Source organism: Talpa occidentalis, unplaced genomic scaffold (assembly GCF_014898055.3).
Source record: "Talpa occidentalis isolate TD23 unplaced genomic scaffold, MPIMG_talOcc4v2.1 talOcc4.16, whole genome shotgun sequence".
Lineage (NCBI taxonomy): Eukaryota > Metazoa > Chordata > Mammalia > Eulipotyphla > Talpidae > Talpa > Talpa occidentalis.
Window position 1 is genome coordinate 81,626,224 of NW_023601653.1, and position 24,357 is coordinate 81,650,580.

The 24,357-nt window shown below is 48.8% G+C and overlaps 2 protein-coding genes across 12 annotated transcripts; both read right to left on the minus strand.

The window, feature by feature from the left end:
- Positions 1–4,775: 4,775 nt before the first annotated feature.
- CNPY2 (canopy FGF signaling regulator 2) lies at positions 4,776–8,426 on the minus strand. 4 transcript variants are annotated; one of them, XM_037514996.1, is made up of 6 exons: positions 8,318–8,426; positions 7,399–7,511; positions 7,125–7,240; positions 5,544–5,747; positions 5,293–5,389; positions 4,776–4,946 (listed from the first exon to the last, which is right to left on the minus strand). In XM_037514996.1, exons 2-6 carry the CDS (start codon positions 7,484–7,486, stop codon positions 4,903–4,905), a joined length of 549 nt encoding a protein of 182 aa, XP_037370893.1. In that variant the 5' UTR covers positions 7,487–7,511; positions 8,318–8,426; the 3' UTR covers positions 4,776–4,902. The 4 variants fall into 4 exon arrangements, with proteins under 4 accessions (XP_037370893.1, XP_037370895.1, XP_037370892.1 ...); XM_037514998.2 differs by lacking the exon at positions 8,318–8,426 and adding an exon at positions 8,153–8,175; XM_037514995.1 differs by lacking the exon at positions 8,318–8,426 and adding an exon at positions 8,077–8,145.
- Positions 8,427–8,936: 510 nt separating this feature from the next.
- PAN2 (poly(A) specific ribonuclease subunit PAN2) lies at positions 8,937–23,921 on the minus strand. Of its 8 annotated transcripts, none has more exons than XM_037515004.2 (26): positions 23,753–23,921; positions 22,688–23,087; positions 19,406–19,575; positions 19,184–19,304; positions 18,981–19,058; positions 18,375–18,642; positions 17,667–18,009; positions 17,390–17,486; positions 16,605–16,724; positions 16,282–16,401; positions 15,900–16,028; positions 15,014–15,213; positions 14,770–14,903; positions 14,518–14,624; positions 14,231–14,329; positions 14,055–14,128; positions 13,801–13,948; positions 13,377–13,520; positions 13,184–13,243; positions 12,882–12,972; positions 11,583–11,740; positions 11,345–11,488; positions 11,036–11,215; positions 10,818–10,911; positions 9,919–10,116; positions 8,937–9,570 (listed from the first exon to the last, which is right to left on the minus strand). In XM_037515004.2, the coding sequence occupies exons 2-26, from the start codon at positions 22,967–22,969 to the stop codon at positions 9,536–9,538; spliced, it is 3,594 nt and encodes a 1,197-aa protein (XP_037370901.1). In that variant the 5' UTR covers positions 22,970–23,087; positions 23,753–23,921; the 3' UTR covers positions 8,937–9,535. The 8 variants fall into 8 exon arrangements, with proteins under 8 accessions (XP_037370901.1, XP_054552683.1, XP_037370896.1 ...); XM_054696708.1 differs by having other exon boundaries at positions 14,758–14,903; XM_037514999.2 differs by having other exon boundaries at positions 14,770–14,906.
- Between the last annotated feature and the right edge of the window lie 436 nt (positions 23,922–24,357).

Here is a 24,357-nt window from a genome sequence, read left to right on the forward strand (position 1 = left end):
GGGCTTCGACCTTTAACGGGCTTGGGGAGCCGACGCCTCACTGTTCAGTCATGGCCTCTGAGCCCTGCCCGCTCGGCTGCCCCCTTGGCGTGCTCTCTTGGAGAATGTCTTTGCTCAATGACTTACTGCTTGGAGAGGTGATAGTATGTCCACACCAGCAGGGATGTCAGTGAGCTGGTTGGTGGGACCTCCACAGAAGCCAGTGTTATGGATACGAGTAGATCCCAATATGTGGAGGGAGAAAGCCCAAGCAGAAGCCTGGTGAGGCATCCCTTTTTGTGGGTTGTTCTGTGTCTAGTGCCAGAAACCCGAGAATTACAAACACCCCCTTCACATGGAGGCTCCAGTGCAGGTCAGAGCCGCAGCACTAGTCTCGCAGCCACTCTAGTCGCACAACCCCCATAGCCAGCACAACCCCTATAGCCAGCCCATCCCACTTCTAGGCAGCCTAAGATCACCCGAAGACCAACTCCCTCCACCCAAACCAGGCATTGGCACCCTCCCTTTTGTCACATTACTCCAGTGTCTCTCAGAGGGCCTCAGGGCCCCTTCTCCTACTTGGCTACCTTTTTTATACTCTTACCCTGGGCTCCCCGGAGAACAAGAAATGAACTATGGCTCTAAAATGAGCTTCCACATCACACCTGACTCACTCCTCTGAGGAGACTAGCCCTCAGCACCTTGCTGCCTCCCTAACCCCACTGTGTCATTGACCCAAGGACAGAGAATGATTCAGGGACCAGGGCACCTTATCCATATAATCCCAAGCCCCAGGTCCTTTGATCTCCTCACATAGTAGTAACAAGGTTCAGAAGGCTCATTGCCACCTAAGCCAGGTCTGGTGAGGCTTAGTTTATTAACCTAGTTGATAGCTTAGACTTGGGAGAAAAAAATCATAATTTTCTCTCCCCAAATTTTCTCATACCCAGCTTCATGCCTATCAACCACTGCTCCTCTGGCTTGAGAGACAGTTAGGTAGGTCTTAGGACGGAACTTCAGAAAGAGAAGCCAAACCAAGCCCCAGAGGAACACTGACTTCAGTTGCCCCCGCGGTGACTTCAAAGTTCCATTGATCAATATTTAGTCCCAATTTAGCACCTCACAGAGGATTTCCTCATAACCCTAGAATAGTTTGACCTGATTTCTTCTCTCTGGTTAATTATCCACAGAGGCTAGCGGGCAGACCAGAAGACTGAACTCTGGTGCCCCACGAGAACAGAGGCATTCTCAGGGTGAGGCTACCCCTGGGATAATTTTTGAGTAGATGGAAGGGTAACCTGTTGTGGATTGGACGGAGGGTAGGGGATAGTACTCTAAGCCCTTTGACACAATGTCTTACAGCCTAATGTCATGAGGACTTTATGGGCTTCTTTTGAAGTTTTCAGTTCTGATCTCCATTAGTGTAAGGCCAATGGGAAAGCCCAGGCTTCAAAGGGACTAAATGGTATATCCCAGGAGCTGGCTTAGAGACTCTTCCTAAAAGTGTGTGTGGAAGGGCTTCTTGGTCACACAAGGGGTTAAGTCTTAGCAAGTGTGAAGCTATAGGCAGCCAGTGAAGCAAGTGTTTGATCCCACCCGTAGACTTTGACCCCTGTTCCCCTCAGCAGTGTGTTTCTGTCAGTCTGCCTGTTCTGCTCTCCACTCTATCTCTGGATCCTTTTACCCCACCTCCCACCCCCACCCCCTGTACCTCTGGCCTACACCCCAGCTTTCATATGCATAAATAAATACATCTTTTTTTTTTTTTTAAGAATTATTTATTTATTTATTTATACAAGCCCTGGGTACAGTCAGAAGTGCGGGAGGGTGAGAGAATTCACCAGAGCCAGAGCAGGGAGCAGAACAGGCCGACTGACGAAATACACTGCTGAGGGGAGTGGCGGGCACAGCAGGAGAGGTCTGCGGCACCATGTGAGACCCTCGCCGGTGGCCAGGGATCTAACCAGCGCTGCAGAGGCTGTGGGCAGCTTTATGGCCCAGCACTCAACCACTGCGCCACCAGGGGAGGCCCATAAATAAATAAATCTTTAAAAAAAATAAAAGGTGGGATCTGGGGAGGCAGGAAGAAAGTTACGGGAGAAGATAAAGCCACTGAGTAAAGCAGTTTACATTCTCCAGATAAACTCTAGGTCTAAACACAACGAAGTGGGCCTCCCAGGTGGCGCAGCGGTTGAGCGCTGGGTTGCGAAGCTGCCCGCGGCCTCTGCGGCGCCGGTTCGATCCCCGGCTGCTCCCCGGCCACCGGAGGAGGGTCCCACATGGCGTGCAGACCTCTCCTGCCGCCCGCTGCTCCCCTCAGCAGTGTACTTCGGTCCTTCTGCCTGCTCTGCTCCCCACTCTGGCTCTGGTGAATTCTCTCACCCTCCCGCGCTTCTGACTGTACCCAGTGCATGTATAAACCAAACAAACAAACAAATAGATAAATAAGACATGCCTCTAGAAAATTAAAAAAAAAAAAAATAAAAAAAAAATAAACACAACGAAGTGCCTGGGAACAGGAGGGGGCAAAAGGAAAGAGAGTTGAATGAACACTGAGGTCGTCTTGACCTTGGGAGGATCTCTTTTAAATGGACAAAGGCAATGGTGCCCCCTGGTGGCTAGAGATAAGTAGAAGAATGCAGCCTAAACTCAAAACTCTTAAATGCCTACATCAGTAAACCAAACATCTGTATTTAATGGGTAATAGCTAAAATTTATTGAACACTTACTAATTACCAGATTATCTAAATGTGGTGATATATTATCTTAATCAATCATCACAACTCTAAGGGATGTGGTTCATAATATCTACAGAGGAGGAAACCAAGATTTAGATAACATATCCTGCTTAGGGCCATTACCTATAAATGGCATTGCTAGAATTGGGACGTAGATTAGCCTCACTCTTAGTACCTTAACTACTAAGCTGTATTGTTTATAGGGGGTGATGACTATGACTAATCAGTTGCAACTCAGGAAGGGAATTTTTGAGACATTGTTAATTGTGTCTTGGGCACATCCATTCAATGTGCAATCCTTATATCTAAAGATATTTTAAAAGATAAAGAATTATAGTCTTATCTGTAAAACTTTTGTGCAACTATATATAAAATACATGATAAATGGTGACTGTCCCAGAATGCACAAAAATAGGAAAGACATTTATATCACCTAAAATAACCAGTAGGGGGCCTCCTTGGTGGAGCAGGGGTTGAAGTCTCAGCGCTATCAAACTATTGCCAGCCACTAAGGCATGGGTTTGTTCCCCAGCCAGGGAGCCAGCTCACATGGTGCAGCAGACCTCTCTTGATCCCCTCAGCAGTGTTTCAGTAGGTCTGCCTGTTCTGCTCCCCACTCTGTCTCTGGTGAGTCCTTTTACCGCCACCCCCACACCGCTAGCTTATACCCCAGTTCTTCTATGCAAATATAAATCAATCTTTGGGGGGGAAAGGACTAAATTTTCACATAATAAAATTTCCTAGTCACATCTGGGCCAAGCTAAACATTGTTTTGGGGAATATTTATTTGAAGTCCTAACATTTTACTGACAAACTCAGTTTGAAGGCACCTAAAGCTAAGGTGTAATCACATATGCATGGTTAAATATATATTCTATAAAAAACCAGGCTAGAAGGCCTCCCTGGGGCTAAGCACAGCACTGTAAAGCTGTCTGCAGCCTCTGCAGCACAAATTCGATCCCCAGCTGGCCAGGGAGCAACCTACATGGCACAGCAGACCTCTCCTGTCTCGCCCACTGCTCTTCTCAGCAGTGTATTTCAGTAGATCTGCCTCTTCTGTTCCCCACTCTGTCTCTGGTGAATCCTCTCACCACCCCCCACCTCTGGCCTGTACCCCAGTTCTTGTGCATAAATAAATCAATCTTAAAAAAAAAAAAAACAGGCTAGAATCATTTGTTATAGGGAGCATCCAGAAAGGTTCAGGTGCTCTTTTGTCTGGGCCGCCAACTAGCCACCCAGACTGAGGAGGACCTGGAAACTTCTGGGCCACTTGAGCCACAGGCACAGTCGCATTAGTGAGCACTGGTTACATTCAGGGGGCCGTGGTAACACTGGTGGCATGTGGCATCACAGGATCAACTTGGACAAATATTACCCTGTGACTTCGGGAAAGTTGGTGTGAGGCATTACCACTCAAAGAAAAATCAAAGCTTCTGCCCAACTGTCAACTCTGATAAACTGTGGACCTAGGTCACTGAGCAGACTCAGGTAAATGCCACCAGTGTTGTTATTAGCATCAGATCCAAAAGTTTCAGCCACCAAAAGTTTCATAGCCTTTCAGTAAATAACTTTCCTTACCTCGTCTCTCCCTATCTGATAAAACCCTTATTTTCCAGCGGAATTACCATATCCATTTTCCCCTTCTTGTCTGTTCTTCTGATCCCTCCATCTGAAAGGGTAGGGAGGGCAGAATAATGCGTGTCTGTTACTTCCTTTAAGACCAAATCTGTCTTACTTTATGTTTCATCTGTGTGAATACAGGTAGTTTCTAGAATTCCATACTAGCATATACTTACTTATACTCCCTTATTTATAAAGGCTCCTCCTTTTTCCAGGTAAGACACTAAACACGTGGCAGTGAACAGGCACTGAATAAATGCTGATGGAGTTGTCAGTGCAGCTGGACTCTCAAGTGGTAGGAGAGTAAAAGCTGCAGGCTCCTCCAGTTTTGCTAACCAATCCCAACCCTTCCCTTCCCTTCCCTTTTCTTTTCCATCTGGAATCCCATATCTTCAAGCCTAATGTGAGAGTAATTCTGGGCATGAAATGACAACACAGTTTGTACTTTTGGTTCCATTTTTTTTCAGTTCATTTCAGTAAAAACATAATATAAAAGGCATTGCCACCCTCTTCCCCTCCTGGGGGTGATCCATCATGTCTGTCAGTCTGGGGGGGCTCCAGTGGTTCATAGCTCATCATGAGATATGTGCAGGGCATGGTCACACAGATCTGCAAACAGTACATAACAATTTGAAGGAAAATACCATTCTCATATGATATATGCCTCTTCAAGACAACGCCCAAAACCAAACTGGCACATAAACCAACCTCCATTTTTCCATAGGCTTTTAAATGACAAAACATTCCCACCCCCTTTCACATGTATCTCAGGTGAGGGAGCCACAAATTCTGAAAGCTGACAAGCAGAGAATGAAGACGAGCCCATGTCCCTAAGCCATGGGTAGTGGAAATCAGCTCTTGAGCGCAGAGCAAAGGTTGGAGGAGGAGGGACACTAGGGAGCGTGCCATGTTTAACAGGACTGTGAGGACAGGAGGTGAAGTGGGAGGAGCTTACCTGTTCGCTTACTACAAAGTTTGTCTTTGACATTGTCAGCCTCTCGAGAAAAGAATTCAATGAGTTCATCCTCATATTCCTCCACAATGCTCTCACACTGTCAACCCAAAGACACAAATGACAGGCAGCAGCAAGAAGAGGCTTCTTGCTTCCACCTCCAGAGAGGACAAGGATGTTAACCCTATTTTCCACTTGGATGCTCCAAAAACTTCTCAAATCTCCACGAACTAGTACTCACTCCCATAACTCACCGCAAATTTGAGTGTGCCACTGATATCTGAATCAATTCGGATGCCCTGTAGGTCCAGTTCATTGGATTCTCCACTCCGGCCTACTACGCGAACGTAGTTCTTGCGGTGGGTAGAAGGATCGATCTGTTCCCCATACTCCTTCATCCGGTCACATACTTCTTCTAGCAGCTCTGTGAGGTGGGCCTCTGAGCGAGCATAAGGCACCTAGAAATGTCCTCAGCCTTGGGTCACATTCTTCTACTTCTGTACATTAGTAATTTTATAGCCTTACTTTTTCTTCAAAATCTAGCTCAATCAACCTATTTTATAAAGCCTTCCCTAATTAAAACAATCCATTTATTTGTATAGTTACAAATATGATCTCATTATACAAGCCTAAGAACTAAAACAGGTGTGCAAATTATAGAGACCTCTTTGATTAATCCTAGCAACTATATGTTCTTTTCCTTTGAGGTCCCTTAATTCTTTTTTTTTTTTTAAGATTTTATTTATACGGCAACTGGGGTACAGGTCAGAGGTGCGGGAAGGTGAGAGAATTCACCAGAGACAGAGCGGGGAGCAGAACAGGCAGATGGACCAAAGACACTGCTGAGGGGAGCAGCAGGCGAGACAGGAGAGGTCTGCCACACCATGTGGGTAGCTCCCTGGCCAGCTGGAATTGAACCCACACTGCAGAGGCTGCGGACAGCTTCACAGTGCGGTGCTCAACCCACTGCGCCACTGGGGGAGGCCCTCCCTTAATTCCTTTTTTTTTTTAATATAGGAACCACTGCTTTATTTATTTATTTATTATTATTTTATTTTTTAAAGATTTATTTATTTATACCAGCACTGGGTCCAGTCAGAAGCGCAGGAGGGTGAGAGAATTCACCAGAGCCAGAGGGTAGAGCAGAACAGGCAGAGTGACGAAGTACACTGCTGAGGGGAGCGGCGGGCGGCAGGAGAGGTCTGTGCGCCATGTGGGACCCTCACCTGGCAGCCGGGGATCGAACCTGCGCTGCAGAGGCTGCGGGCAGCTTCGTAACCCAATGATCAACCGCTGCGCCACCAGGAAGGCCCCCCTCCCTTAATTCTTAATGATATAAGGTAATTTAACTTCTTTGTACTAAAATGAGACTAATACCAGCCCTCAATAGGTGAGCATTAGGGAGGTAGTACAGGTTCCAGGAAAGCAACTAGTAAAGCATTTCACAGGCAGCATAACCTCAATGTTTCTTAATGTATTGCTCACTAGGTACAGCTTTGTATATTTGTGTGTTACACACCCCTCCCCCATGTTTGTATGTATACCACATTGCCAGAATGAAAACATGAGTCATATGGTATTAGGATGTGGAGAAGGGGGTTGAAGGGGGTTCCCTATCTGCTAAGAATTTCCATAGCAGAAACAAAGTATTCAGGAGGTTTGGAGTCAGGAAGCAAGTGCACAGGGTATAAGCCTCCAGCCTCTTCCATATGAGACAGCCCAATCTTAAAGAACTCTTTGGGTCATGTTTTTTAAATTTCTCCTTTGTTTACTAATGTTTTCCTAATTGCTATTAAACCAAGATCCTTCTTAGTTACTTGAGTTTAGTAAGTTACCTCCACCACTGATTGGCTGCCATCTGGATTGATGCGAAAAGATCCCATCTGAATGGTCTTCTTGGGATCCACCTGGGCAATTTCCCACTCTAGTTCATCCACCAGAGCCCTGCAAGCTGGTGCAAGAGGAGAGAAACGGTGGGGGAGGAGGGAGGGAAAGGAATGGACCCAGGGACTGCCATTCTTTATTCTCATGGGCCATGGCTCTGATGCCCTCCCCAGGCTGTCTCCACTGCCCTCCCCCACTTCTTCCCACTTCTCTTTGTGCCTTTACCTCCACAGTGTAGATCCTGGCTCCTCCGAGCCCAGGCAGTTCCCAGCAGAGGCCCCAGAAGCAGGGCCAGCCAACCCCAGCCTTTCATCTTTAGTGTAACGGGGCTGCTCCACCTGGGTTTGGAAGGGAATAAATTATAGGTGTGAGCAGGCGGCTCCATCCTCCACCTCCCATTACCCGGGCTGCCCTATCCGTCCCTCATGCCCAGGCCTACAAAGGCTTCAGTGTGACTCTGGGTCTACTTTCCAGGACATGGCCAGGACACAAAGGGGCGCCTCTGTCCCGAGCCTGAGGACGCGGGCTTCCCCAGGCGGCTCGGAACTTAGGGCTCAGCCCCAGAAACTACGTGGACAGACGAGGCCTTGGATGTTGGTCTTTCAGCGCAGGCTACACAGGGCTCACAGCTCTGTGGCAGCTACGGAACGGAGGCTGGGGTGAGGCGAGGGTGACAGGCGCAGGGGAGCCGGCCCAGAGAGCGGCCGCGGGGCAGCACGGCGGCCGGCCGGCCAGGAGAGCACTCAGCAGCCAGGGCTTGCTGGAGCCGGCGCCGGTGACTGCTGCATCCTCACTTTCGGTCTAAAAGCGATTCCTGTGCGGACCAGCCCCTTTTCTAAGGACCCCGCCACTGCCTGCGCTCGCTTCGCCCCCGACCCTCGGCGCCCCTGGCGTCCGTCCCACCTCCGCTCCCAGGGCCGCCGCGTGGCCCAGGCGCTGCCAGACACCGGACTCGCGCTCGCGCTTCGGACCCCGGCACCTGGCTACGGGGGAGCGGGGCTGTCCCGGCTTCTCCCGAGCGCCTCAGCGCGCCTCAGACCCGGGGTGTCCCGGCGACCGCCTGATCCAGCTCCCCGCGGCCCAGTGGGCGCCTCAGCGGGGATCCGCGGCGCCAGCCCCGCGGGGAAGCGCGACCCCAACCCACCCCTCCGGACGCGCGCGCGAACAGGCAGCTTGGGAGCGACTCCGGGCGGCGAGGACCCCGGTGCATCGCAGAAGGACCCAGACTTGCGTGGCGAGCGGCAGCACGTGACCGCCAGGGTCAGCGAGGCGCAGGAGTGGCCTGAGGCGCGACGGAGCCCGCGCGGGGCTCGGCGGCGGCGCCGCTCGCCCACGTCAGTCTCGGCGGTGGGACCTTCGCAGGCAAAGGTGCGCCGCCGGCCGGCGCGGAGCGCGGGCTCCCGCCCGGGACTACATCTCCCAGGAGGCACCGCGACGCCGCGAAGACCAGGGCAGTGGCTGCAGGTCTGCAGCTGTCCTGGGACCTGTAGTTTGTCCAACTTCCCCTGTACAGAGTTGACAGGAAACCACACTCTCTTGAAATAACCCGACCTTGGGTGCTAGGCAAACTCTGTAAAGCCCTAACGTTGTCCAGGAAAGACAATCATACTGCTCCGCTATCTTTAACTTTGGACTCCAGAGCTTTACGTGTGTGTGTGTGTGTGTGTGTGTTGGTGGGAATGTGAAAGCTTTGATTTTTCCAATTGCAATAGAAAGAACACAAAGGACAGGCGTCTGAATTCAAAGATTTCCCCACAGGTGCAGGTCTCTAATGAGAGAGATAACAGCCCGTACTATTTTTGTTTTTATTTTACAAAACATGCAGTTTAAAACAAAAGTTTAAAAAATAAGAAAACAAAACTTGGGATAGGCGAGTGGATGGAAGACAGATGTGTCCCAGCTGTCTGCGGGAATGAAGCCAGCCACTCTTGTCCAGGACCCAAAGGTCGTTTTGGCAGTGGTGTTGTTGGCCACACTGGTTTGCTGGGATCACCAAGACCCTCCATGCTTGAATTAAATCTTGAATTACTCTTGTCTTTATCACAGTCCAGGACTTCAATCTGTAGTCAGGAGCTTCTAGATATGAATTACCTAGCATATTTATTAAGAATATCAATTATTTTCCACCTGGGTCAATTCAAGCCTGTTTCTGGCACACCACCCTTTGAAGAATGAAAAAGGCTTCTAGACCCTTTGCAACAGCTCTGCTGCGTTTCCAGTTCTATGAATAGCACCATCTGCAGACCCTGAGTGGTCTAATTCTGGAAGTGGGCAGGGTATAGCCAACTTGAAAAGTCATCTCCCAGTTCTTGGGCCACAGAACAATGAGGGAGAGTGACTAGTTCGTCAGGAGAGGGTGAACTCAGAGTGCCAGCACTGGGGAGAAGACAGCTGCATCTGTCAGAGACAAAACCAAGAAATGATGTGTTTAGGTGAGTTCAGGAGATCCCCCCACCCCCGATACTTCTAATGAAGAAAAAATGCAAAAGAAAACAGGGCATGGACCTGCTCCAAACATTTTAGAGTTGAGCACAGAGAGGTCTGGACCAATACAGGGTTTCAATAATAAATAGTAAAATATATTTCAATCAATGTTGGGAGGATTAGATGCTTTGTAAACCATTAAGTTATGGTGATGGTAGTGTTGTTATCCATGTCATTATCATTGTTATGGTAGGTTTAATCTTCATGTACGCTATCAAAACCTACCCAGTACAATTCCCCTTGTCCCAGCCCAGGCCTTACTCTTGGGACTTGTTTGGCCCTCAGGCTCAGGCACCTTCCAGTCCATCTTCCGACCCTTCTCATATAGACCCTTGAGTACTTTGTGGAAAGACTCAAGTTCAGTGCCATTCTTGCTTAGCTCCAGATATTTTCGGTAGAGCTGAAGGGCTGTGCGGGCATCCTCTATACTGTCATGGGTCTCTCCCTGAATCTTCAGATCTGGGGGAAGTAAAAATGGAATAGTTTGGTACCAAACAGAGGGAAGTAAGAACATACCCCACTTACATCTCCAACTTCCAATACACAACAATAAAAAACTCACTTCCTGAAGTTCTATTTACAATAGTAGAGGACATGCAAGTAGCTTAAATGTCCATAATAGATGACTAGATCAAGAAAATGTGGTATACCCACAATATGGAATACTGTTTAGCCCTAAGTTAAAATGCAGCCATCTTCAGTAAATGGAAGGCGTTTAAGGGAATTATGTGTAGTACAGAGAGTCAGAATGATAAAAACAAATAATGCACATTGACACAGCAGACCCTCTGACAAAGTAAAACACAAAAACCAGTGGACGTTAATAAGCACCATGAGTGTTCTCAGATTGGGGAGGGAGAAAGGGACAAAAGGCACAAGGGGGTATAAGGGACAGAGGTAGGGGGAAAAACTCCCATGTAGCCCATGTGAAAAGTCAGAGATACACACACACACACACACACACACACACACACACACACACACACGAACGACTGCCTTTAAGGGGAAGAACCAAACACTATCCCGACTGTACAGTGTGATACTGAAGCTAATTAAATCCATTAGTAACTTACTACTAACTCAGTTCTCCTTAATCCCCTGGGTCCCTCCAAACACTTTTTCCTGCCCTTAATGTGCATCATTAAAGTAGGACAACTCACCCAGAAAGTACCAAGCAAGGAATCGCAGGGAAATCATTCGTTTTCGGGGCATGTGAAACAGGTAGACAGTGTCAAGGACTTGGTCCTTGGGCACCTGGCAAGGATGAAAGAGTGGGACAATGAAGGGAGAGGATCCATAATATCCTGTTCTCCAAAAAAGTATGTAACCCCGAGGGGCCCATTTTCAAAGAAGAGCTTCAAAAGCGCCCTGCCCAAACCATGAGGTTGATGACTCTGAAGTCCTTCTGCAGGCCATGACCCACAAACTTGACTCCAATGTCTATGAGAAAACGAAGCTTTAAGTAGGTAGACTTGAGAGTCGTGAGGTGCTTAGAGGAAATCTTGGCATCAAGGTCTCCCGGCTTTATGCCTGAGTACTGAGTCAGGTAATCAACCACCTGAGGGTAGAGAAAAGGACAGGTTGCCCAGGTAATGAGGTGCAGAGTTCTGCTCTATCTTTCCCCGGATTTTAGAGCACTCTACGTAAGCACAGGGTCTGTCTCACTGGCTCCTTCATATCCTAATACCTGCTCCTGGGTAGAGATGTAGTCATCGATGAAGGGGATACCCTCGTTGGGCCCCTGGCCTCGAACGCAAGTTATTCTCGCTACCGACATCTGGCTTGGTTTGATGGTAGACTTTGTGCCATCACTGCGCAGCTCTGCTTCCTCCTACATAGCAGAGTTAATAAGGAAATCAGAGAGATGCTCATAACTCCAAATATCCTGAGTTCTGTTCCAAAACCCCACCCTTTTGGGGGATTACCTCATTCAGGGTGACAAACTCAGCATCCAGGCCCACCAGGTCCCCAACCTGTGGCATCTCATTGAGCATCAGTGGAATAAAGGTAGTATGTGTTTTCCTTTGCTTCCGCGCTAGTGAGGCTTCAGCCAGCAGCACACTTGCCTCAATAGGGTTCTTGACTGGAAGGAAGATTCCAGGAGACAGACAGCTGGGATAGGGATGTGACAGGGAAGGGAAGCCTAGTGTGGCTGACCAGAGACCAAGTCTACACTGTGATTCCGCAATAGTCAGATATGTGAGTAAAAAGATGATGTCTGATGAGCCAAGCACCTGAGCAAGTAGACGGGACAGGTGGGTCAAGTCAGGATATTATCAAAAAAGTTGCTAAGAAAAAAGGCAACAAAGAGGAAAGAGTAAAATTTTCACCTTGAACTTTGACTTGGAAAACCCAGAAAAATAAGATTACAGAGAAAACTGTGGTTTAACGGTACCAACAAGGTATTAAATAAGGAATTCAGGGCCTCCCCGGTGGCGCAGTGGTTGAGCACTGGGTTGCGAAGCTGCCCGCAGCCTCTGCAGCGCCGGTTCGATCCCCAGCTGCTCCCCGGCCACCGAGGAGGGTCCCACGTGGCGCGCAGACCTCTCCTGCCGCCCGCTGCTCCCCTCAGCAGTGTCTTTCGGTCCTTCTGCCTGCTCTGCTCCCTGCTCTGGCTCTGGTGAATTCTCTCACCCTCCCGCACTTCTGACTGTACCCAGTGCTTGTATAAATAAATAGATAAATCTTTAAAAAAATAATAATAATGACTTTATAAAAATAAATAAATAAATAAATAAATAAATAAATAAGGAATTCATCTTCCAAAGAGCAGCTCCTCACTTGGGAATAAGAATTATTAGCCTCAAAAATCGTAACTTTAGCCATTTTAGTCACTTTCTCCTCCCCCCATCTATTCCACACTACATCCTTAGAATTTAGAGCTCCTTTTTTTTTAGTTTTTTAAAAAAATTATTTTCTTATAAGTACCTTTTTCTTACAGCCTTGTTAATTTTTTGACAGTACAGGATTTCTCCCCTCAGGTGTGATCACCATCGTTCTCCCACCACAAAGCACCCATAGTCCCTTGTGCTCTTTCCCTCGACCCCCATCTTCGTCCTTCCTTCTCCCCCTCCCCTCCCAGATGCCTCAGATCTGTGGTCAGCTGAGGATCTCCAGCTTCTAAATTTAAGACCTGAGGAGCAGAAATCTCTTTTAACATCTTAACAAGCTATTTCCAGATCTCTCCCTAAAGATCAATCCTGGCTCTACTCTGTACCACTTACTGTTCAGGCTGTATTTGGAATTAAGATTCCTTTTGACGTAATAAAGGATAGCAGGCACTTTCCAATTCATGTCGAATTGCACAGCTTCATGCTATAAAAGAAAAAGCACTTAATGGCCTGTGTATGTGCCCTGTTTTCTTTTTCCCAAGTCAGACAGAAGACAGAACTCAGGTGCTATTTTTAACTCTATTAATGCTTTTTACTCTTGAGTATCCCTCCTTCCCTTCTGTGTCTGCCTGGTATTCTCTGGGGCTCTAAGAATGAGGCTAAGAAAAAGGGAAATGGAATGTGTTACAACTAACCTTATCAATAGGTTCGATAAGAAAGTCATTGAAGAGATACCACTGCTGGTGGGTAACACCCTGTGAAATACAGAGAAAGACTGAGGCCAGAGTGATGCTGAACCACTCTGGTTCAGACTCAAGACAAGGACAGATGTGGGACTCCACTGTGGCCCCCACCAGGAGCGTCCCTGCCTTGTACTACCTCACTTACCTCCTTGCGCTGGTGGTAGGTCTCTCCGACTTTGATGTGAGCCACCAGGCTGCCCCCTGTGCGTGAGTCCAGGATGTGTACCACAGTAGCCATCAGGTCATACACATAGACACCATGCTCCTCCTCTGCCCTGGCTGGGCCCCACTGTGAGGGGGGTACCCAGGCTGCTAAGCTCAGTTTAAGGATGGGGTGCGAGGGGGATGGGGGTAGAGGCCAGGGGGTTGGAGTAGGGGATAGGGAGCCGCGGTGGGTTATCTTCATCTTAGCCCATCTGTGGCTTCCAACTCTGAACTGAGTCACTCTAGAAAAGCCAAAAACTTACTCCCGTTCTTTGTGCTACACGAAGTTCCATCTTCCCCCTGCCCTGCTTCTATCCCAACCTTCTTTCCCTTACCCTCCAGCCCTCTCCCAGTTTTTCAACAACCTGAATCTCATCCCCATCAGTCCAATTGCAAACATCCAGCCCTTTGTTCTTGGTCATCTTCATGCGAATGGAGAAAGGCAGCCAGACATTCTTCAATTCCTCAATGGAGGGACACATCAGCATGCCCTCCGGATTCCCGAGTTCCTTCCTATTGAGATAGGAGAATTGGACATTTGCTCTAAGGAGATGGAGCCAGAGACAGAAGGGGCCACTGGTTAGTTCAATCCTTTGAGGACTCCTAAGACAGTACCTACCAATCAGTCAAGGGAAATTCCTTGTTCTTAGAGATTTCCCCACCGTGTTTTTTTATTGCCATCTTGAAGGCAACCTGAACACAAAGAAGAAAATATTCATTTCCTCAGGAACAATCACATGTGGAGGTTAGAAGGAGGAGAAAATGAGAATGTACATCTGAAGTCCTGGTCCTTACCTCAGCTTGCAGTCTCCAGAAATCAGCTTCTTTCAAGCTATTCACTTCACAATTGATAACAAGAATATCTGGCAGATGGCGAATGTTGCGGGTCTGAATCTGAAAAGACACAACCGACAAGAGATGGCAGGGAGCCCACAAGGAAAGACACTCGCACAGGCACAGTAAAACCCAGATCTGCTCCTGTGAATTGGGGTTCTTCCCACTTCCATCTCCGGATGGCAGTGCCGACCTCGCCAATCCAACCATGGCCGAGTCCCAGCATGCCTGGGACTCAGTGCACTCACCGTGGGCTGGTACTTTTCACAGTTGTCACACCAGGCCTGTGTATTCTGCTCCAGGCAGATACTTCTCTTTAGCACCTGAGCAAAGTCACAGTTCTTCCCGGTTTTATCTGAAGGGAAACTGGATGCTTCATTCCAGGTTCTGCCTTATACCCACCGTCAGCCACCACCCCATCCCCCCATCTCTCTTCTGGTGTTACAAGACATGTGGGGGACCCTTCCCAGCCCAGCTCCAGGGTATACCACTGTTGCTACCCTCGGGGTAGGAGAGCGTGAAGAGTAGGGTGGATGAGGCTCGCACAGTCTCGCTGCCACAGCGGCAGAGGCTGCAGTTCTCCATCTCACAGCTGAACAGCTGTCCAATGACAGAGTCCCCCGATGAGCAAAAGCTGCTAAGAGTGGAGAGGGCTGTCTGTGTACACTGGGGGAATCAGCAGACCCATTAAGACACAAGGGACCTATTATGGTGGCTTAAACTATCCATGTCCTGGGCCCATACCTGCCTCCAGCACCTCTGTAAGCCTGGGGTACTTCCAGTTCCTGCATATCCTGATGCAGCTGAGTGAGAATAAAACGATTCCACCTCTGAATAAGCCTGGCCAGATTGCCCTTGCCTGAAGCTTCATCTGAGTCAGCCAGGATCAGACCAAGGGCTGAGGCCTCAGGGATGGTACGGAATGCCCGAAGAAAATTACTGCCCTATGTGGAGGAAAAGGAACATACATTCATTGTTCTAGGACTGTAAAGCACTGATACAAGATTTATGCACCCCTATGTTTACAGCATTACTATAGCCAAGATAAGGCATCAACCTAAATGCCCACTGACAGGCGACTGGATAAAGAAATTGTGGCACATGATATATATCTTCAATGGAATATGCCTCAACTATTAAAGTGGATAAAGCAGGGCACTTGGGGACAGGACAAATGGACCTCGAGGTGCTTATGCTAAGTGAAGTTAAGTCAGAAAGTGAAAGGCAACTATTGGATGGTTTTCTCATTTGGGAAATACAAATAACCAAAGAAAACAAATTGGTGAAACAACAAAAATAACTCTTAGGTTCTGAAAACGATGGTGGTTTCCAGCAGGGAGAGGGATGTGGGAGGAGGGGACAGAGGGGCTAAGTGACAGGGTATTGGCACTGGGGCCTTTGTAGAGGGCAAGTAAAGCATGTGCACATGTTGAGATATGAAGCTGTACCCCCAAATTTTGTAAATGAATGGCAATTCAATAACATTTTGACGGAATAAAATAACTGCTCTGGGATCAAGGAAATGTGCTGGCGAAAAGGGGTTAGCTCTTTTTGGCCATTTGCATAGCGATGTCCACGCCTACTGTCCACTGCCCTTCCCTTTTAATTGTCCCAGGTTTCAGGCACTGACCTGACAAGGATCACCTCGAGAGAGGTCCAACATGTGGAAAAGGAACCCCAGCTCACATGCCAGACAGAACTCCTTCTGGCAAAGATGGTTCTGAATCAGACAGCGAACAGGCTCAAGGAAATAGAGCACCTGGAGGAGAGAGAACTGATGGAGCCCCCTGGGATGGGAGGAGAAGCAGGGAGGGGAGCAAGCTGGTGAACACACAGCAGGATCCAGTGAGTAACTGGGGTTCACAGAGGAGACTAGAAGGTTGTGGGCAAGAAAGAATGGCGGAGGAGGCTATAATAAGGTGGGCTTGCTTTGGATGACATGGAAAAAGAACCGAGGTGGTGGGCCCAAGAAGGCAGTCAGCCATGCAAGATGCAGGAAGAGCCCCCCTTACCTGGATCATGCAATTACAGTAGGCGTTGGGAATGTGGGGCTCTAATCCAGCAAACAGGGTCTTATTGTAGTGTTTGAAGTCAAAGTCTTCCAGCCCTAGCTTGGAGTATTTGATGGTCACCTGAAGTAGAAAGAGTCTGAGCAGGACGAAGATATCTGTAGAGTCCCCTCAATTTTCCAGCCATCATACTTTTTCTGAAACCTCCCTCCTGAGTCCAGGGTGGCAGGTGAAGGATCTTCAACTGAGTCCTTCAATCTTTTCTCAGGTGACTCCCTTCCCAGGCCCAAACTCCCAGAGGTCCCTCCCTTGGTGGCCCCCAGCACCTTTCGATATTTCTTAGAGACCATGTGGAGATGGGGCTCCTCTTCCCGTCCTATTGGTGATTCTGTGATCTGGCTGAAGCTGTCAAATTCACTGTCTGACTCCTTAAGTCGGTAAGGAATCTAGAGTTTTTAAAAATAGGTTAACTGTGTTGGGTTTCTTAATCATCTCTGGTTACTCCCCACCTGTATCCCAACATTGAAATAATTACCAGGTTTGGAACCTTTCACTTTCACGGGGTTTTTAGCATCCACTAAAAACCCATGCTTCCTTTTTGCTGCACAGTCACCCTCCACATCACCAACCACCCACATCTGTCCAGCTGTGATGGTTTTCCCACTAGGCTCCCTGTATTCACTCTGCCCTGCATAGAGCTACCAATCTAAGCTTCCCAGATGCCCCTTTCAGTGCATCACTTCTGCTGCTGCACACTGGTATTCAAGGCTCCACAACTGGGCTCTTTCTAACATTAATCTCTATTTCCCAATCTGAATAGCTGCTCCAGGCAGGCGGATGGAGTCATCGTCCCCTTCAGAGAACATAAATAATTTCTGTTATGGTCAGGTCATATCCTCCACCCACCAAACACTAAACTTCTTCAGAGCAAAACCTATCTAATGTGTCTCTGAATCTTTCCTAACACCTAGCATAGCACCTGCAATTCAGTGGGCCTCAAAAAGTCTTTACTGACTAAAAGGAGAAACTAGTGAGGATCGGTAAAGGAACAAGAGAGGAGAAACAACAGGGGGCTGGAGGTGGGGTCTGGCCCTCTCTTCTGTGAACCCACCTGATTGCGCAGCCTGGTACGGGGGTTGGGCGCATAGCCAATGAAGCCCACTTTTTTCATGGTGCGCAGAATCTCTGCATCTACGGGTGGCGCTCGCCTGTAGTGTGGTACAGTTCTAGGGCTAGAGGGTTGTGGTGTCTGCCCACCTACCCCCAAACCCCATGGGACCAGGAAAAAAAAGAAAATACCGAAGGTCGACAAAAATCAGGAAAGAAGTAGACTCCTGGTCTTTCAGCCCACCCCACTCCCTCTTTTTGGCCCAGAAGGAAGGTATAACCTGGGAGCTGGAGCAGAGTTGGCAGCAGGCCAATCCGAGAGAAGCGTGTCCGTGGTGAGTGGGACAGGGATGAGGGAAAGAGGCAGCAGGTCCTGGCTCCAGTCCAGAGGTGGCAGTGAGTCCACGAGACAGGGCAAAGCAAACTCGGTCTCACGGGAGTAGGGGTTGAAGGAAGGCTCAGGGGAATCAGTCCAGAGGTGGACACAGCCCTCAGAGTCCCCAAAGGCCAGGGCCTGCTTGCTGGCTGACACATCAAATGTCATTAGCAGAGGCCCCACAGGATTCACATGGAAGATGTCTGCTGGGTTGGCCAGGCCCGTGGGCTCACAGAATTGGCACTGTCCTAGAGAGAGGAGGAAGCCCACTGAGTCCTGGGACGTGAAAGGGAGCCCTTTCATGTCCTTTCTACTGAGCCCCCAAACGCACGCCTAGAGAGAGCTCACTAGCCGATGCCTGCCCTGTACTGGGGCCAGCAAAGGCAGATTGAAAGTTGTTTTGCCTGTTCCACCTTTATCCTTTTCTGTGTCCTCCACACCCTGAGAGAAAAATAAAAGCTCTAACTGATGACTAAGCTAAGTGAGGCGCTGAGATTCCACTGAAAGGTTACTTTTCCCCCGGACAAAGAAGTTCCTAGAAGTATATTCCATCTGGGGCCTACTTCCCCTTTGCTCATGGAACGTTCCCCTTCCATCTACATCCCCTTCATACCAGACTGGGAGATGATAGCCAGGCGAGATGTGTACGTAGGGATGAAGCGCAGGAAGGCAGGGTCCACGTGGACCTGCAGCGGTGTGATAGCACGCATCATGCGCAGGTCATACACCTTGAGGAAACGGTCACAGGCCAGGCCCGTGAGGCGGCTGGAGAAGCCACAGGCAGCCAACAGGTTGCCATGTACATCAAAATCTGACAAACTCCCGGAGAAAGCATCGAACTCATGCTCCACTTTAAAAGAACGGAGGTCTCGCAGGGATATCTGGAGAAGGGATAACTGGATTATTTGCCAGCATCGTGGTCACGAAGAGCCGCTGCCATCTACCTCACCCTGTGAGGCCCTACCAAAAGAACTAAAGTTCTGGGATCTGGGGAATAAAAGCACAGAAAAGGCACAAAGAGAAGTCAAGAGCTGGAAGGAATCCCAAAGAGAACTCCTTCACCTTTTGCCTCTGAGGTACCCAGTGACAATAGACAACACCTGGTGGTGAGATAACATCATACTTTAACATGGCTGAATAGGAAGTCAATCCACTCCTCTCAATCCTGCAACCACAGCCCTAGAACTGAGAGAAAGGCAGAGCCCAACCCCTTAGTCACCTTGCCAGATGTGTGGCCACAAAAGAAGAAGCGATTTGTCTGTCTCATGATGGTGACTCCAGGTGTCTCGACTGCATACTGGCGGGGAGAAAACCAGTGAGAATCCCTCTTCCCACACACCGAAGGAACACAAAGGTCACATGCACATCTCTGCCAGGTTCCCCGCCCTGGGACCAACCCCCTCAGGCCCTGCCCCAGACTACCTTCTGAGTCTCCTGGACAGTGTTAAGGTCAATCTCCAATATGTGGCTCTGCAGCCCACCAACAAGCAGAGTGCTGCTGTCCGTCAGCAGGAGACTGTGCATGTCCTCACTCTCATCCAGCCTGTGGGGGAGAGGAAAGGCACAGAGGCCAGTGTTGCAGAAGCTCCCAAGCCCTTGGCTTTCCATTCTGACAGACCAGTCTAGAGCTGTGAAGTCACTTACAGGTAATCAAAGATAATGAGGCCCCCACGAGCCATATACTTGAGGTTGCTCTTCGTGAGAAAAAGGATACCATTCTCCAGGCTCTGGATCTGCCGAATATCATCACTGCCGTTGACTTGAAAGGATGAGTAGCGCTCCAACGCTGGGCCAAAGAATGATGTGGCATGGCCCTGTGGGGGACCAAAAGATGACAGAGACACCCTGAGTGGAGGGGCAAAGCCACCCCAGACAGAGAACAGGGTCTGGATTTTGCTCTGCTTGTTTCTGTCCTTGCCTGGTCCTTCTGGCTTGCAGTGACGAAGGCATAAGGCCAGAGGCCAATCAATCTTAGTGAAAAAGACATGGATACTACTATTTTAATGCTTGTTTAGTGTTTTACAAGATACTTTTGTAAACTCTACCCCATTTTATCCTTAACAATGACCCTGATGAGCAGGTAATGGCTCAGTCGGTTAGAACAGTGTTGAAGGTCACGAATGTGGGTCCAATCCTCCGGTGGCCAGCTGGCTGGCTTACGTTCCACAGTTAAGTCTTAATCTCTCCCAGCCATCTGGGAAATGTGTACTGTGGGTCACAGGCTAGAACAGAGAGAATGTGAAACTCATTCTTCTCTTAGTTCTTAAGCCATTACTCATCCTGGTTTCTCTCCTGACTCTTAGCTCATACCTTCTCCTATGTGTTCTCCTTCTGCTCACTCTTGAAACATGGCTGTTCCCAGCACCACTACTTTGCTTGTTTTTCTAGGTAATCTCACCCATCTTCAAGATTTTGACAATCATAAAGCTTCTGTAGCTGAGACCACTGCCTCAAAATTCAGACTTAAACATTCAAATACCTACTAAAGATCTTCCTCAGATATCCCATGAGAACCTCAAACTCATTACATCCTAAACTGAGTTCACCATGTTTATCCTGTTTTCATTCTTTTTAAGATTTTATTTATTTATACATACAAGAACTGGGGTACAGGCCAGAGTTGTGAGGGGCGGGAGGGTTCACCAGAGACAGAGTGGGGAACAGAACAGGCAGTTCGACTGAAATACACTGCTGAGGGGAGCAGCAGGCAAGACAGGAGAGGTCTGCTGTGCCATGTGGGTAGCTCCCTTGCCAGGGATGGAACTCGTGCTGCAGTGGCTGTGGCAAGCTCCATAGGTTGAGTCTTAACCCCTTGCGCCACCATAGAGGCCCTGTTTTCATTTTCTTTTTTTTTTTTTTTTTTTTAATAGAGGCATGTTTTTTTTATTTATTTGTTTGTTTTGTTTTTTTTGTTTATACATGCACTGGGTACAGTCAGAAGCACGGGAGGGTGAGAGAATTCACCAGAGCCTGAGCGGGAAGCAGAGCAGGCAGAAGGACCGAAGTACACTGCTGAGGGGAGCAGCGGGCGGCAGGAGAGGTCTGCGCGCCATGTGGGACCCTCCTCCGGTGGTAGGGGAGCAGCCGGGGATCGAACCGGCACCGCAGAGGCCGCGGGCAGCTTCGCAACCCAACGCTCAACCGCTGCGCCACCGGGGAGGCCCTGTTTTCATTTTCTTAACTATATTCTTTATAGTATCATGATCGGCTCAGTAGTCAACTTAAGTCTTATTTTACTTCCCAAATCTCTTCTCAAGTATCTCTCTCTATAATGCTTTATTCATTCCATCATATTTTATGCAAAATACTACAAAAGTCTGAGTTCTCACTGTTTAAATCAAGCTCTATTCTGCTACCTCAGTTCTCTACCTAAGATGCAAACTGCTCCTTGCCATACTGGATAAAAACCTTCACTGGCCTGAAGGCTCAAGTCCAAGTCCTTTTAACACAGCATATAAAGTTTTCCACAATGTTCTTCCCCTAGATATTTGCATGGCTCCCTCCCTTTCTTATAGAGAGCCTAAAACAGACATCTGGGTCTGCATCCAGGTTCCTACTCAAATGTGACAACCAGAGAGACCTCCTCCAACCATCTATCTAAAATAGCCAGAGCAAGCTCTGGCACCTATGGATACTCAAAAAAAACAGTGGCTGAATGAAGAAATGTCTAATGTCTTCTTAGCTTCATCTTCCAGTCCAGTAAGCCCTAATTGTTTGTAGTTCTTATACTCTTTAATCACCAGCTAATATCCTGGGGATCTTTCTTTATCCTGTTGCTTTTTACCAAGAAAGTGTTTTCCCCTATTCTCCATCTGATTCCTAATCATCTCTCAAATCATCTCCTAATCATCTCTGAGTAGTTCACGTGTCACCTTCTGGAGGTCATCTGACCTTCCTCTATTTTTCTCCCTAACATGGTACCTATTTTCACACTGGCATTAAGTACCATGAAATTATCTGTCTATATGTCTTTTTTTCCCCTTTCATTGTCCTGTTAAGCCCTTGAGGGCAAAGATTGCGTTCTATTCAGCTCTATTCCTTGTGTCTAGCATAGCAGCGGACACTTCCTACTAAAATGAACACAGGGCCTCCCGAGTGGCACAGCAGGTTGTGTGCCGCGCCATGAGGCTGTCTGCAGCCTCTGCAGCACGGGTTTGATTCCTGGCTGGCCAGGGAGATACCCACATGGTGTAGCAGACCTCTCCTGTCTCACCTGCTTCTCCCCTCAGCAGTGTACCTTGGTCTATCTGCCTGTTCTGCTTCCCACTTTGTCTCTGGTGAATCCTCTCACCCTCCTGTGTCTCTGACCTGCACCCCAGTTTTTGTATAAATAAATAAATCTTTAAAAAAAGAATAAAATAAAATGAATATATTACCCTAAAAATTCATTCTTTCTAATGGGAAAACAATTCACATGGGATGGAATGTAAATTAATAAACCAAGGAGAGGATGTTATTTTCTTACAAAACCTTTGGGTTCCCTAACTGTCAATATGGATACACATTTTTAAAAATTAACATTAGTAACAGTCTGAAGAGAGGTTAAGATCAAAGATAATATAATTCCATGCAAGATATGCAGACACATGCATTTAAACATGCTATAATTACAAAAATGCAAAACAGAGAAGCATCATTAAGAGATTGTATTTAAATGACAATAGACTAATTCATAGGTAGTTAGCACAACTAATCAGAGCATGGAATGGTCAAACTGTAGCAGCGAGATGCCTTTAGAAAAAAATAACACCTGTACAACTCATCCCTGGATCCTATGACTCCCTTTTCCTCCCTCCACTCCCAGCCTCTCGGCTTAAGTTGGAGATCACGCTAACTCTTGTCACCTCAACTCAGTTCCCACTCCCTGCAAAGCAGCTGTCCCTGAGCTAAAACTTTCTAGCCCTTACAAAGGGGTACAGTTCTTACCCCATGGCTTCCCACCCACAGCATCTCCTCGTGCAAGTCAAAGTGGGAGACGGAGACAGGCACGCCCACTTCAGCCACCACACTGTGCAATTCAGAGTAGACACCTTCCATTATGTGCACTGATTCCTGGACGGGCAGAGCCTCCAAAGCCACGCCCTCCGGGTCCAGCTCCACATTCTGTAGCAGACTTGGGTTCAGGTGGGGATCCAGGACAGGGTCCAGGGCAGAATGCATGGCCGGGGCATACTCTGCTAGTCCAGGGTCCAGACCCTCGAAGTTCATGATGATGATGATGGCAGATTAAACCTGAGACTCGCCCTTCCTTGCCACAGCCCCTTTAGAAGCCTGCCCCGACCTTCAGCAGGACAGCACCAGTGAAGGCAAGAAAGGACATCCTGGCCTGCAAAGGTAAAGAGGTAGCTGAGTCAGGGGTGGGCCTGTTAGCGCACAACCCAAGGGGAGGTACTTGTATCGAGTTACTTAGTGTGTTCTAGGTTACCTGGATAGGAAGGCAAAAGACGTGAAAATGCCAAGCAGGGGATAAAACAGGTAGGAAGGGGATGGGCAGTGGGGCAGAGGCGGAAGAAAGGCTCTCCTCTCCTTTTCTCCACTGGGCCATCGTACTCACCACCACCCCACTATCTAACCTAATCCATGACTTCCTGGTCACCTCGTCCAGCTCTGCTCACGTGTCTGGTTCACCCCCGCCCCCGCCACTCCCCGGCCACCAGTGGAAAGAGCAGAAACTGTGGTGTAGGAGTTGAGCAGAGGAGGCCAAGGTGCTTGTCTCCCAGAATTAAGGGGTGGGGGTTGGGAAGTGAGCACAAGAGCAGCGTCCCAGAATCCTCTGCAAAGTTATCCAGGATTCTCCGGGGGAAAATAAGAATGGCCAGATACCCATAAATTGGGGCGGGGTAGGGAAAGGTGATGGAAAAGGCTATTTACCCAGAATCCTCTGGGGGAACCACAGTAATAAATTACCCAGAATTCCCTCCAGGCGGTGGGGAGGGATTAGGGCAAGAGCCAGATGTGTTCCTGGGATGCGTACGGGGATTGGATCATTACCAAGATTTCTCCATGGCGGATATTTTGGAGCGCGTGGAATTAAAACGAGTAGGGGAGGAAAAAGCGCCGTCAACTCCGCGGGAAATTCCAGTTTCCCCAATTCTCCCCCGCGCGTCAGGCTCAACCTAACCCTACGGCGCACGGGACGCGGCTCCCAGCCGCAGCCTCCAATCGGGGAGGGGCTGGGGCACACCTGGGCCAATCAGAGCGAGCCACGTACGGACGCCGCGCTGAGCGGGCGTGTGACGTCAGGCGCTGAGTGAAAACGGGAGTTACGGGGTGCCGCTGAGGACAAGCGGAGTCACGCGCGGCCTCTAGCGGGTGGCCCGGCGGAGCCTGTGTTCTGAGTCGTTCTGTTGCACTGGACACTGAGGAAACACAAGGGGATGCAAGAGGAACCCCAATTTTTTTGTTAAGCCTTCCCTGAGCAAAATGAGCGCGCCCACACTTGGAAACCGAGCCCCAGTGCCTTCTGGAGCTCTAGAAACCGGAATAAGGGGCGCCCCAGGCAAAGCACAGGGGTTCCCGCCCACCCGCCGCCGTCCTCGCGGGGCTGAGTGTTCGCCCCTGTGACCGCCCCGACCGCACAGTCTCCGCCACCCGCC